Genomic DNA, 14,075 nt, shown 5'->3' with positions numbered 1-14,075 from the left:
ACATTATTAATAAACTTTATTGTACTTAAATTCTCAAGTTTTTACTAAATTATTTTATTAAAAAAGTAAAAAAAAATCAAAAAATCTTATTTTTTGCTTTCTCTAAAATTGTTTATTAACGATTTTTTGCATAAAATTTTCCTTTTACATTTTTTAAATAAGCCATTTCGATGAGAAATTCAATTCTCTACAAAATTTTTCCTATGAACTACACCAAAATTTTGCTTCATTTTCGTGCTATATTTAAAAAACTGCAAAAGTGCTTTTTCACCCCTATCATGAATTTCACCCCTCTAATTTAATATCACCCCGCGGTTTTTTGATTTTTAATGACCCTTCGAACAAGTCATGTGATGAAAATCCTTGAAAGTCTTATTTCCTTCCTTTTTTGCAAAAAATGAGAATTAAAACGTATTAAACGCTACGAAAATCGAAAAATTGGCTGTTTGACCGGCCATATATCAGTCAATTTTCATTCAAAAATACTTTACAACCTCTTATTTTGAAGGAAATTTTATCTACTTTTTTTTATGAAGCAATGCCTATACCTATCTTTACTCAAAAAAAAAACTAGAGGCAAAAAATCATAAAATCGAATTTCTTGCTTTTTTTCAAATTGTTTATTAACGATCTTTTAGCATAAAATTTTCCTATAAAATTTTTTAAATAAGCTATTCAATTCTCTAAATAATTTTTCCTATGAACTATAGCGAAATTTTGCTTCGTTTTCGAGCTACAACTAAAAAACTGAAAGGGGTGCATTTCCACCCTCTAATTTAATAGCACTCCGCCGTTTTTTCATCTAAAATGACCCTTTGAACGGTTCATGCAATGAAAAAGCTTGAATGTCCATAGTTCCTTTTAACCCTGTTTTTTTGGATATAATCAATAGCCTATCACGATAAATCTCTATCGTTGCAGCCTTACCTTTCCTTACACCATAATTATTCGATTTTGATAATAATTTCACTATCTTGCGATTTTTGTCCAAAATCTTACACTGTGCGTCGGGGTCAGTGGTGTGACAATTGTTTTTAACAATAAACAATTCCCAATTGGTTTAAAAAAAAATTGCATAGAAACAGAGATTTCTTGAAAAAACTGTTTTTTGGGGGTAAACTTTAGGGGTGCGTTTTTGTGCTCTACAACACAGCGAAGTTTATTGAAATCGGCGACTGACACTTCGATAATCTTCCTTGTTAGTTCAAGTTTAATGGTATATGAGCAACAAGAATATATTTTTTTGTGTATATATAAATATGTTATTATTGACTTCAAAGATATTTGCGTAGAGCGGTTATCTTTAAACTTGGTACATGGTTATATTTTTAAATCATAAATAACTTTTCTCAATACGTAAATGTTTTTGATACCAGGATGATGCCTTGGGAACCAGTATGGCATACTATGTCATACACCTATGTGAAATATGTTGAATACTACAAATTAAACATTATTTTTAAACATTGTTAAATCATTTTTTATAATATTTTCATCTAGAAATTCGGTTGTAACAACATTCTTAAGATTTAACGTCGATTGTGCATTGAATTGGGAAACACATATTAACATATCAGTAAATAAATTATGCTCCACGTGTTATGCACCCTACTGGCTATCTAAAATTGTTAATAAACACTGTTATCTTTTTGTTATGCAGAATTCTTATCAAGTAACATTCGAAATGTTTAGTAATGCAAACATACTCAAAAAATCATATTATTCTACCCGAGAAGGTAAAAATCTTATGATTTCACAGTATATTAATTTTTACTGGAAATCGTGGTTTACTTGATCGGTCACAATTTATTCGAAAACAGTGTTTCGCTCTTTCGTATCCCTAAACACGCTTATTCCAATTAAACATTACGTCTGTTAAAGGCAATAAAGAATAATTTTAACAATATAAATTAAAATAAAAAGTGTTTTATGATTTTATAATGTAATGTTTTTGTTTTACTGTCAATTAAATAAATATCTAATCAAGTGACTGATGATGAAGGAAATTAACAATTTAAGTACGCCACTGAATTCTACGGAAAAAGCGATGAAATAAAATCTCAACATTTGAATCAAATAATATCCGAGACACCCTATATTAACAGATGTCAAATATAGCATTTTATATTAACGTTAGACAGGCGAATGGAATTAAAGACATATGTATGCAGTGTATTGTTAAAAAATAATTTTTACATATGCCAGAGCCAAGTATTTGTTTGTGAGCTTGTGACTACGTTTATTAAAATATTATTTACTTTTATTATGTTTATAATACATATTTTCAAATTTAAAAAAGTCTATTTTGGTAGCACCGATTTTGCACATTGCTATACTTAGGAAAATTATGCCACAGGAAAAAGATAACAACCCATTTATTGAAATATTTTAAACTCGTTTAAACTATATCACGATTAAGTTTATTTTTTTTTAAGTATACTTACTTATCGGACGGCATTTTTAATTGTATGAAGTTGGAACTCTCATAGATTTCAGTCGTTTGAGTTTTAATCTTTCGAAAGTGCAGTAAAATATACAATTTTTTATACATTATTTGCATATCGTAGTAACTAATTATTAAAATTTATTTAATTCGCCAAAAAATAGTTATTAAATTGTATTCCTTTTTGAAAATATATATTATTATTATTATTATTTAGTTTAAACACATCTTTCGAAAATATACTTTACTAAAACTATTTTGAAATTGTGGACATTATTCGAAAGTGTAGTAAAAAGTAAAATCATAAATTTTGATATAAAATTTCTAGATTAGAGCATACATTATTTCGAAAGATGCGGTTTTCCTCGTAATTCAAACTTATGTGCTTTTACACCCCCACACAATTCTTCGCTTGCCTGGAATATAATAGAGTTGTGCATCCAAAGTGAAATTTACTATCCAGTTATTTATTCAGATAATATTTTTTAATATTCCAGGAAATAGAAAGTTTTAATGTCTTAATATGTAAAGAAATTATTAATTCTATTTGCGAAAAATAAACAAAAGGGCATGTTTAAAACCACACCCTTAAATTTTTATTGTTAGGTGCACACATAGTTGCATACAATAGTTCGTTCTTGCTGTTAGATAATCCTCCAGGAATGTATCAGGTTCATTGGGCTTCTGATAAATTTCACCAGCATAGATAAAATAAGGAACTTATGTTACTCACATTATTTGTAACAATTTAAAATCGTTTTGCAGATTTGTGGCACTAAAATATTTTACTTTTCTTCTTCCTTTAATCTGAAAAATATCCGTCTAATCGCAGTGAAACACGTATTGTGTTTTAAATATACCTTTCTTTGAGATTGTTGTATAAAATAGTATATATTTATATTTAAAATCTATTTTGAACGCGTTTTTTTCTTTTACCAGCCGTTAGAATTTTAAAATATTGTCGTTATGTTATTTATAATATTTACTGTTGACACGCGTTTATATTTGAACTTTAATATTTTTATTATTAAATTTAGGTATAAAATAAAAACGGCCATTCCGGATCTGTATAGTCCTCTCCTCCGTGTTGGTTCTGTATTCTGCGCCATAAACGTTTCAGGTTTATATCAAACAGAAATGTGAAGAGAATGCTAACTATCCTTTTATTTCCAACGAGGAGCTCTTTATAAGAAATATCACGAACATTTCTCCATCCCTAATCTAATCCTGAAGTGCTATTTACAAGGATTAATAAAACAGTATCTGACTAAAAGTAATGTTAACAATGTTTTATAGCGCACTTCCGGTACAAATGATTTGCATTTAGCTAAATTGCGTGTCACTAATCTAAGCGACTATACGTTAAAAAGAATTTTTCTGAGGCTTTAGTTTCATTTGACATTTTTGAAGTGGGTGGTACCTGGTGAGTTGAGTAAAACAAAAAGAAACGTCAATCTTGTTAACGAAGAAATAAATATAACAGTTTTTAAATGTGACAGATTTATGATTATTTTCATAATTTAGCTGTCCAATCGGGTATATGAGGCATGTCCTTTTTGGGTCGGTCAAGTTACTTGAAAATATGTAAGAAGATGAAAGCTAGTTATATTAAACACAAATGAAGTTCGAACATAATCCACCCCATAATTTATGATACATATGTATATCAACTTGTTGCACACTATAAATAAAAGAAAGCCGATATTTTAAAAATAAGGATATATTAATCTAGAAACACGCAATACGTTCTTAGTAGTACCTACATTTAAAATTCTAGTAATTTAATTTAATGATAAAGTTGCCAACGCCTCACCTCAACTTTCTAGAAAAATATAGGTTTTAAAATGTAGTTTTCCTTTTCTTGCAAAAGTTTCGATACCTTATGTCAATTAGTAATTAAGATCAGTACTGCATGGAATTGCATTTACGTCTATTATTTACCATTGCGGCTATAGACCAGGGCGGATCTGTTTTGAGGTGGATGTGAGAGGGGTCAAGCAAATTTTTTCTGTATTACTTTCAGTACAACTCGCATAATAAAAGTGTAGATCCCTAGATCTGAGCGAGGTCCGGAACATTTTCAAAATTGCAAAAATGTCTAAAAAATTTTAAAAAATACCTATTTTATACGAGTTTTTTACTTATATCTTGGAACCTATGCATTTTGGAAGGATATTGAAGAGGAAAAAAGTGTTAGAATTGAATTTTGCACAATATACTGTAGGTTAAAATTGTTTAAATTTATTACCGATGTTGCAAAATAGCAATAATTGATGAAAAAAGGCATAATAATCAAGTTTTTTGGATAATTTTTTTAAAATATTTCAATTGCTCCGAGCGCATTCTAATTTTGGTAAAAAAAAACTTTAGAGTATAATAAAACAACACTCCAAACTTCATTAAAATCGGCTCTATAGTTTTCGCAATAATTTTTTGAAAAAAATTTTTCGAAATTTCAAAATGTTGCACAGCTTCAAATAAAGCATCTAGATACTTGAAAATTTTTTCACATAGAAAAGACCGCTCAACTTTTCAAATGGTTTTTGAACCTCCGAATTCAGTCTCGGAGGGAAAGCCCCCTCCCCTATTTTTCGTGTTTTGAGTCACTTTTCGCGCGTGCGAGGGACAGCTTTTCCGCTGATTTATCGATGTTGCCGATAACTTATGGATATGAAAATTTTTTCCAGCTTAGAACTCGGAAAAAACGAAGCCAATGGATCAAAGATTATTGCTAAATTGTTTATAAATTAACGGTAAATGCCGATAAACTTTGACCGGTTATATCTTGAGAACCAATAGTACTTTAAAATTACAATTTTTGAAAAAAACTAAATTGCAAATTGATAAATGTAATCTAATTGTTTAAAAATAAAAAAAAGTGTTAACTTTAAAAATTTACAGTAGCCGTCCTAATCAACCGATTTCAATTTTTCGAAAACCATTTGAAAGGTTGATCGGTCTTTTCTATGTGAAAAAATTTTCAAGTATCTAGATGCTTTATTTGAGGCTGTGCAACATTTTGAAAATTCGAAAATTTTTTGCGAAAACTGTAGAGCCGATTTTAATGAAATGTGGTGTGTTGTTTTATTATACTCGTAAGTTTTTTTTGCCAAAATTAGAAACTTGATTATTTTGCATTTTTTTCATCAATTATTGCAAGTTTGCAACATCGGTAATAAATTTAAACATTTTTAACTTCAGTATATTGTCCAAAATTCAATTCTAAAACTTTTTTCCTCTTCAATATTCTTCCAAAATGCATAGGTTCCAAAATATAAGTAAAAAACTCATATAAAATAGGTATATTTAAAATTTTTTTATTTATGTGAGTTGTACTGAAGGTATTTCAGCAAAAATTAGCTTGCCCCCTCTTACATCCAAGAAGTGGGATATTTCGACAGATCCGCCCTGGTCTACTAAGATAATACCAAAAATTGTATTCGTTAGTTCCGAGTTTAATTAACGTCTGAATTATAATTGTAAACAGGTATCATTAAAATATTAAATACAATGTTATATCGTTATCGTTATACTCGACAATTAGAGATCAGTCTCCTCAAGGATGGTCTTCAGTCATCAATCCAGCTTGCTTCATATAAGCTCGCGTTACATGAGAAGAAAAAAAACTAACCTATTGAATTTACCAACCCACCCACGGGATAAGAAATTTAATGCTTAGCCGCCACTGATATAGCTCTACCTCTATCTATCAACCTGCGTACCAGCGCAAAGCAATTCTTGGTATCTTGTTGCGCACACACCCACAACAGTTGCTCTTCTTGGAATCAATATTAGATGTGTAGAAACAGGGGCGGCCTACTCTTGTTGACGATAAATAATAATTATATTAATGCGTACACTTTAATTGAAGCTCTGGATAGTCTTAACGATTATATATTCGATTCCGTAATGACCTTTTCTGTAATTGTCTTTTGTATTCTATTATTCATTGGTAGGACTCGAAGGCTTTCGATAAAATTAGAACGTCTATAATAAATGCAGGGCCAGGGAACAAATTTAATGGTAAAGTTTTAACAGCTTTAAATAAAGAAACTTCTCATAAAGTGGTCTGAAGGAAACGTTAAAATTTGGATTCTAGGTTCTACGAATATTAAATGACTCGCTTAGATTAACACGTATTTCATAAAACTTGATGGCTTTTCCAAAGCACTTTGCTGGTGAGCAAAATGAATTAATTTTGAAAAAAAGTAAACGGCAAGGAAATACGTAAATTATATATTTCAGTTTTATTTACATTACGTAGGTATTGTAAATAAACTTAATGCAAAATAATCATTTAAAAAATAATTAAATAAAAAGCTATGACGTTTTTCCTGATGGGGTTATGGAAGTGTGATAATGTAACCTTTGAATGTTTACGAAGAACATTGATTACTCCCTCTAGAGGTTTTTCCGTCCGAATTCGTGGTCCGAATATATAAAGAATCCAGGGAAAAGTCGTAAAGTAAAATATTTTTTCCTCGTTAATTATTAGTGGAGTGATAGAGCATTATTATGTACACTGTAAGCTCCTGTTCCAGAGTTAAAATGGTTAATGAGTAAAATATACTGAAAACCAATCGGTGTGTGATATCTAATACGATTTCATTAAATTTTTACTTGTTTAGTTATACAGATTTTTCATAAATGATTACAAGCCACGTGACCAATAATTTTATTTGAAACAGTAATTTTATTACTTGCAAGTTAACAATTAAATTTCGATAAAATTAAAACAGTAGGGTTAAGATTACATTTAAACACAGCATTTTATATCACCGGTTGATTATTGGTGTAATTTTTCACGCACGTAGACGTAACGGTTTGTTATTGTTCATTGTAAACGAATCATCAATGACGCTGTTTGGGGATTTTTAGTCAACAGTACCAGTTGGTTGCCTTAGCTTGGACACAGTACAGAAAACAGTAAATTCACTGTCTATCTAACCTATTTATAAATAATGGACCCGTTTCATTTTTATGTCGCTTTAAGTGACTGCGCAGAGACCACACGCAAGTGGGGAACTTCAAAAGCTAAAAGCTAAGCTGGGTTTGCTACTGCGCGTAGACCACGCGTACCTTTACTGGACTTTTAGAGCAGTGGGGTTGTGGTCCACAAAAGACGGGGAGTTAATTTACTGTTTTCTGTACTAGGGCTCGGAGGTCACGAGGGTTGTGTTGTAATAATTTATGAAAACTCTGTATATGATAAAACCAGACAATCATATAATAGGAATGTCACTTTCAGATTATTTGGATAGATTATGACTATAATAAGGATAATTAAAATCGGATATATTTCTGCCTTTAGAAAACCTTACACCTACTCAAAAACTTTTTTATCTCGAGACACTTTATTTGCATTTGAGCAAAAATATAAAATTGCAGGTACTTCATCCCACATGCCAATTTAATTTCTTTTTATTTAAAAGGGAGTTAATAAAACAAAATGTTATATATTTTTTTTTATTAAGTTGTTGATATAAACTAGATATTAAAAATATATCTTAAGTAATACTTTGGTAAAAATATTTCTAAATATCTATACACGTTAACATTAAATACAAAAAAATGTATTTAGTGTTTATAAATTCAATTATGTACAAATTGGTACAATTATTTGTACCATATAATGGCGATAACTAAAAAAAAATTTTGTAGATGAGATGTAATCTGTTTTTACAAAAAAAATGTTATTTACAACTATTGCTAGGAATTTTTTCTTATATTATTGTTAGATATGTAGAAGATCCCCATAGAGGCAAGCTTACAGCAACATTTGATTAAATATATACAAAAAAAATACCAAAATAGTACAGATATATTTGATTACAGTTTTTAAGGTATATTGGCAATTTGATAATTCATACGGCAAGATAATAAATTCTTAAAAATGTAGTGCACTATAGTAGGATCGTATTCGATGCAAAGTAGAGCAAAAATTGTCGGCCTTTTATCAAAGGAAAATCGTGTCATCATTTTTAGGACGCATAAGATGAACCATTTAAATTTAAAATGAAATTGAATGTAAAATCACCGCATCATACGCGTTGTGTTCTGGTAGTAGCTGTAGGCCCCCAGATGCATCAAGTGTACGAAGTGGTCAGTTATACATCAAATACTAACCCGCCTCCAAAAAACAAGTAAATAACAGTGATGGTAAAATGTAGTACATATGTGAATTTTTTAAAAACAAATTGAATTTATAATAAATTACATTTAAAATAAATAGTTTATGAGAATAAAGGCATTTTTGTAGGAACAGGGGTGCCAGACGTGAACTGATCCCTTCATCCGTCCATAATGCATAAAGAAATTATTCAATTTCTAAACCCCTTAAAACCGTACTACACTGGATCCCTTGACAGGCAATGATTTATTACTTTGCATCGAATATAATCCTGCTATAAATATATGTATACAAAATACTTCCAAAAATAGTTCTGAGCTCCTTACAGTCTTTCGAAATATTGTGAAATCTTCTCTAATCGTTAAGCAAATTATGCATGATTTTAATAATGAACGAATAAATATATTTATATCACATCATGTGTTTTCAATACATATACAGTATGTCCACGGTTAAGAGTGGAAAAGAGGGAAAATATTTTAATTTTCCATTTTACGAGAAAAAGGCATTCTTGATTAAAATTTTTGCATGTCTTTAATAAATCCTTCAAAATGGCTTTTTTCTCGTAAAATGAAAAATACAAATAATTTCCCTCTTTTCCGCTCTAACCGTGGACATACTGCATGTTTTTATTTCGTAGATTATATAAAAATTCTTGTTGGATTTTTTTCAATACATTTGTGACATTAAGACCACCACATTGCAATGATATAAAGCCTTCATAGTATACGGTAAAATCAAACAGTACAACAGTGGCAGTATAAAGTATTTCAAAGCAATACACTATTGCATGTGCGTTTTTTTTTATTTTCCGTGCATAAGTGCATTTGTAGTAAGTAATAATATTTAAAGAAATACAAAGGGCTTTTCTGGATTTACTACACTTAACACACCACTGTTAATAACAGTAACCTTTTATAATTCAAATACATTGTTCTAAATTATATGAAAAAAATGTTATGAACTGATGTAAATGACTAGAAGACCTTACTACACACGGTTATTTAAATAATGCGGACGGTGATTTTACAATCAAGTCACCAAAAAAGCAGTAGGGCTAGGGAGCAGAGAACAAATGATCAAATCTACATATTTTTCTAAAACAAAAATATGAAATAAGCTGGAAATATTTACCGATTTCATAATTTTTTCAAATTTTCCTTTTAAAATTCTTCATCAGTTGACATTTATGCAATAGATTTTTATACGAGTTTAAAATAGTTGTAGTTAAAAGTCTGCGTTACTCCGTCTCACCTTAAAATATGTACAAAATATACTACCTACTAACCGATAAGGCTTGTAAGAACACAAAATGAAAATAAATAACTTATCTATATGGGAGTTTCAGAATCAACAGGAATTTGGCTTTGCGACGAATACGCCGGTGGTCCGTTGTTTAAAAATGCCATCGACCTCATACTGTTCCTATTAGGATTATTTCGTTTTTGCGGTACTTGCGGAGTAGCATGGCTATGATAATGTTTAGGAGGAGAATAGTTCAAAGCCCTAGTACCGTGAAAATTTGAATAACTCGATCTAACCGATGCAGGTCTGTTGTTATAGAGATCATCTAGGTCTTCAGTATCGTTTAAAGAGTGCTGCGATGACTGTTGATAAGTCGGATTAGCATGGCCATTTTGCCAATTCTGATGATTTATCAAATTATTATTTGATGCACTGAAATAGTTTGGTAATGGTGATTCTATAGGTGAAGGACTAGCTGGACTGTCGTACGCCTGACATTTTTGTTGTTGCTCCAGCAGACGTGTCACTGGATTTTGTGCCATTCTCCTGGAACTCCTCGTTGACGATCGTGATTGCGAGTGTCTTCTACTACTCGTACTATGTCTGCCAGACGATCCTCTCGTCATAACACTACGCCTCTTCACTCTTCGAGGAGTCATTGGCTTCGGAGATACAGGGGGTGGTAAATGATCAAAATCGTTATCACTATCACCATGTCTATTGTCTAATTGGGAGCTGAATTCAATAGAGTAAAGAGACATCCTCTGTTTGGCATTTTTTCGAGAGGATTTACGTGACACTGTCAAAAATGAAACTTGTTAATTACTCGACCGAGTGTGCAATGCATACCTTAAACGTCCAAAAACAGTCGCGACAGTTTTGGGCATTTGATATGCTCGATGGATACAGATAGAAACAAATTTAAGTGCTTCTAAACATTTTTCTAAAAATTAGTTTAATTAGTGGGTTCCTATTCAGAAAACTTATATTGTTTCTATCGTATGTTAAAAAAGTGGATAGAAAAAATGCAAATGATAAAAAATAAATGGTTTATTAGTCACTTAAGAGTAAATACAAAGAACATGCAATAATAACTAACTAGGTACCATACAAGCAGATAAGTATTATTAATAGGCAAAAAATAAGTTAAAAAATATAGGGAGCTTAGACTACTAAAAGCATAACTAAATACAAAAATGTCAGTTGCAAATTATTTCTATATATATTTTTTTGTACTTTATGCTGCGAAGAAAAAATGATAGTTCCTTTTCGGACAACATAATGTCCAGAATATCCAAGTCATATACAATTATTTTTTATATATTTTTATATAATCACTGCAGTCAATCAAAATAATTATTTTTCGTCAAGTGAAAAGTTAAGTAAAGCAATTATTATTTAATCCCTCTTAAAATAAAGTGGGTAAATAAATTCAGATTTGACTAGAAAGTGTATGTTTCGCTACATATCGTAATATGCATCAGTATACAGCGACTTGGGTCGAATGGATCCTTTTTTTCTGTGAGCTTTAGTAAGAGTGTTAAAGGAATTGCTCCGTCTCATAGGATTGCGAATGGTATCAGCGCAGACTTTTTGGTTATTCTGGCGAATATACAATTTTTGTGAATTAGTTGGCTTAGGGTCATTTAAGTAACTTTTGGGCGTTACGTTAACACGTTTGTTAAAATTGTGCAAGTTATCATTGGAGCTCACATACATTGGATGTAATAAATAATTATCGGGCCCATCTGGCTTCTCGAAATTAACTGAAAATAAAGATAAAGCGATAGGCTACATACTACAAGAGAAGTGGGAAGAATGTACAATATCTACAAGATGCATTAGGTGCATTCCCATATACCGTCACTTACCAAATAGATTGCGGATCAAATCCACCAATGAAATCAACTGCAAGCATATGATTAATTCGATCTATTATTAGTCGATTATAAAAAATTTTTTCTTGTTCGTAACAGCCTTTATATAGTTGTAATATTTTTTTCACTAATTGAACAGTGCATTACATAAAATCTTTTATAATCATACTAAGTTGAGCTTGTATTTGTTAGTAGGTCTACAGGGGAAAAACTAATGAAAAAAATTACTTACAAGTATCGTCGTCTTCTCTAAACGATCGGCAGAGACATATACTTATTACGCTGTTTAAGAGCTGAAATAAACACATTCTTTAAATAACCAAAATGAATTTTTTCTTTTATTTCTCAGATTACAATTAACAAGTTAACTTACAGCAAAATAACATTGCAATCCCGCTTGAAAAACTTCCACGTAAACATATTTAACTAAGCAACCTTCATATCCATTACCGTCCTTTCGCACTTTACATCCAGGACCATTTTCTTTCCACCAGCTATTACTATTGGGGTCTAATTTCAGCACCGTATTATTCTGAAATTAATCGACTTAGAAAATAGCGACAACAAACTTTTTATATTTAAATATATATGATAAGTTAACTAATAATAGTTAATAGATAAGTTTATTTTGTATAAAAATTTACACGTTTGTTAAAAATTGTAGATAAAATGTGAGTCATGCAATGAGATAAAATCTTATTTATCTTTAAAGAATACTTTTAAAAACTGTTCATAAAGAAAGCAAAAAATGATTTCATAAAAATGAATAAAAATAAACCAAGGATATATGAATTACATATTAGTCAACACTCAAATATTACTACTTTGTCATACTCACCTCATGATCTAGACCAGCAACATCGAGATATAAACAAATTATAAAAATATTCCAAGCTAGCCAGAAAATATGCCATAGTAGATACTGAAATTATCGTTGTTCTTAAAATGACTAAACGTATCGTACAGTTGTACTTACCGCTACAATGTATTTGGTTCGATACTGATAAGCTCCAAAAAAACCAAAAATGACAAATATAATTTCAAAAAAGTTTACCAAAATAGGAATCCACAGAAATCCTAGGAAATCAAATACTTGTCTCACAACAACTGATAACTAAAATTGATAAAACTCATATGGTATTTTAGTATTCACAAATTTTTTCGCACTTACAATTTGTAAAACACATACTGACAAAAACAAATTCCTCCTCGCGCAAAGTCCCATGTCATTAGGGCTTTCTATATTCTTAACCGTTTGTTTAGTTCTATTTTACTACTTTTGCAAAATCCACTTCTGCCATTTCACCACCATTTTTAATACATAAACCTTAAACAGTTAAATATTTCTCATAGGAATCATTGCACTTAGAGTGATTAATTCGATTGACAGGAAATGCAAGAAAATACAAAATACCTGTTAACTGATGCACCAGCTACTCTATTGTTTGATTTTCTCAACAGTCTTATTCACATGTTTTCATCTCTCTCTTGAAATTTTTCTGATTTGATCATTTCGTTACATACAGGTGAATTTAACTGTCAATGCAACTTGCTACCTTGCCACTTACCTTTCATTTATTATCATTTGATTGTGATCAATAAATAAGCAGATAAATTTTGAAGAAGAAGACGAAGAGTGAAGCCAAACAGTTTTCTTTATCATTGTGCCATACAGCCATTTCATGTTACCTTAGAAAAAGATAGATGGCGCGGCGCTTTGCGTATTTTTGATTGAGTGATTGATGTTCAATTTTTTTAACCAAAATTTTAATTAAAATAAATATTCCTGTGTTATATTTATTTTCATTTTAGAAATTTGCATAAATTGTTTTCTTTAATTATCTTGAACACATATAATAAAACGTATTTTAAAAGTTATTTCGTAGATAAACGCATCCTTAATTTAATTGGATTAAATTGTTTCTCTCTAAGTTAAATGTATGGACACGAATCATTTAAGTGGGTACACGTACACACCAAAATGAGAAAATGATAATTATTATGCACTTCACTTTTTTCATTTCACTAGAAAAACTATTCAGTTATTTAACTGATGATTGATTTGTGTAGTGAATAGTGAATTATATTAACATAAAAAAATATCCTGTTATTTTTGAACATTATGCACTTTGCTATATTGATGACTATAGAAATGAAATGCAAGTCAGTCAATTTTTTAATATAGATGCTATATGAAATAGAAAGTGTAATGTCATTAGTAGAATGTAAAATATTATTAATCTGCAAGTTTATAATGGGTCAAATGTGAACCTTCTGTTATCGTTATTTGTAAAAACAAAAAAGTTGCATTGTGTCGTGGCGGGGCACAATGGTGTAAAAAATCGTTTATTCTGGACGAGATTTATTTTTATCTATATTT

The 14,075-nt window shown here is 30.1% G+C and overlaps 1 protein-coding gene across 1 annotated transcript; it reads right to left on the bottom strand.

Annotated features, from left to right (window-relative positions):
• Positions 1 to 8,791: 8,791 nt before the first annotated feature.
• Positions 8,792 to 13,252, bottom strand: LOC108917015 (sodium/potassium-transporting ATPase subunit beta-1-interacting protein). Its single transcript, XM_018723428.2, has 7 exons — positions 13,110 to 13,252; positions 12,867 to 13,022; positions 12,672 to 12,809; positions 12,534 to 12,617; positions 12,069 to 12,227; positions 11,928 to 11,988; positions 8,792 to 10,617 (listed from the first exon to the last, which is right to left on the bottom strand). Exons 2-7 carry the CDS (start codon positions 12,918 to 12,920, stop codon positions 9,905 to 9,907), a joined length of 1,209 nt encoding a protein of 402 aa, XP_018578944.1. The 5' UTR covers positions 12,921 to 13,022; positions 13,110 to 13,252; the 3' UTR covers positions 8,792 to 9,904.
• Between the last annotated feature and the right edge of the window lie 823 nt (positions 13,253 to 14,075).

Source organism: Anoplophora glabripennis, unplaced genomic scaffold, assembly GCF_000390285.2.
Source record: "Anoplophora glabripennis isolate ALB-LARVAE unplaced genomic scaffold, Agla_2.0 scaffold2, whole genome shotgun sequence".
NCBI lineage: Eukaryota > Metazoa > Arthropoda > Insecta > Coleoptera > Cerambycidae > Anoplophora > Anoplophora glabripennis.
Note: the sequence above shows the minus strand (reverse complement) of the source record. Positions and strands in the feature narration are given on the sequence as shown.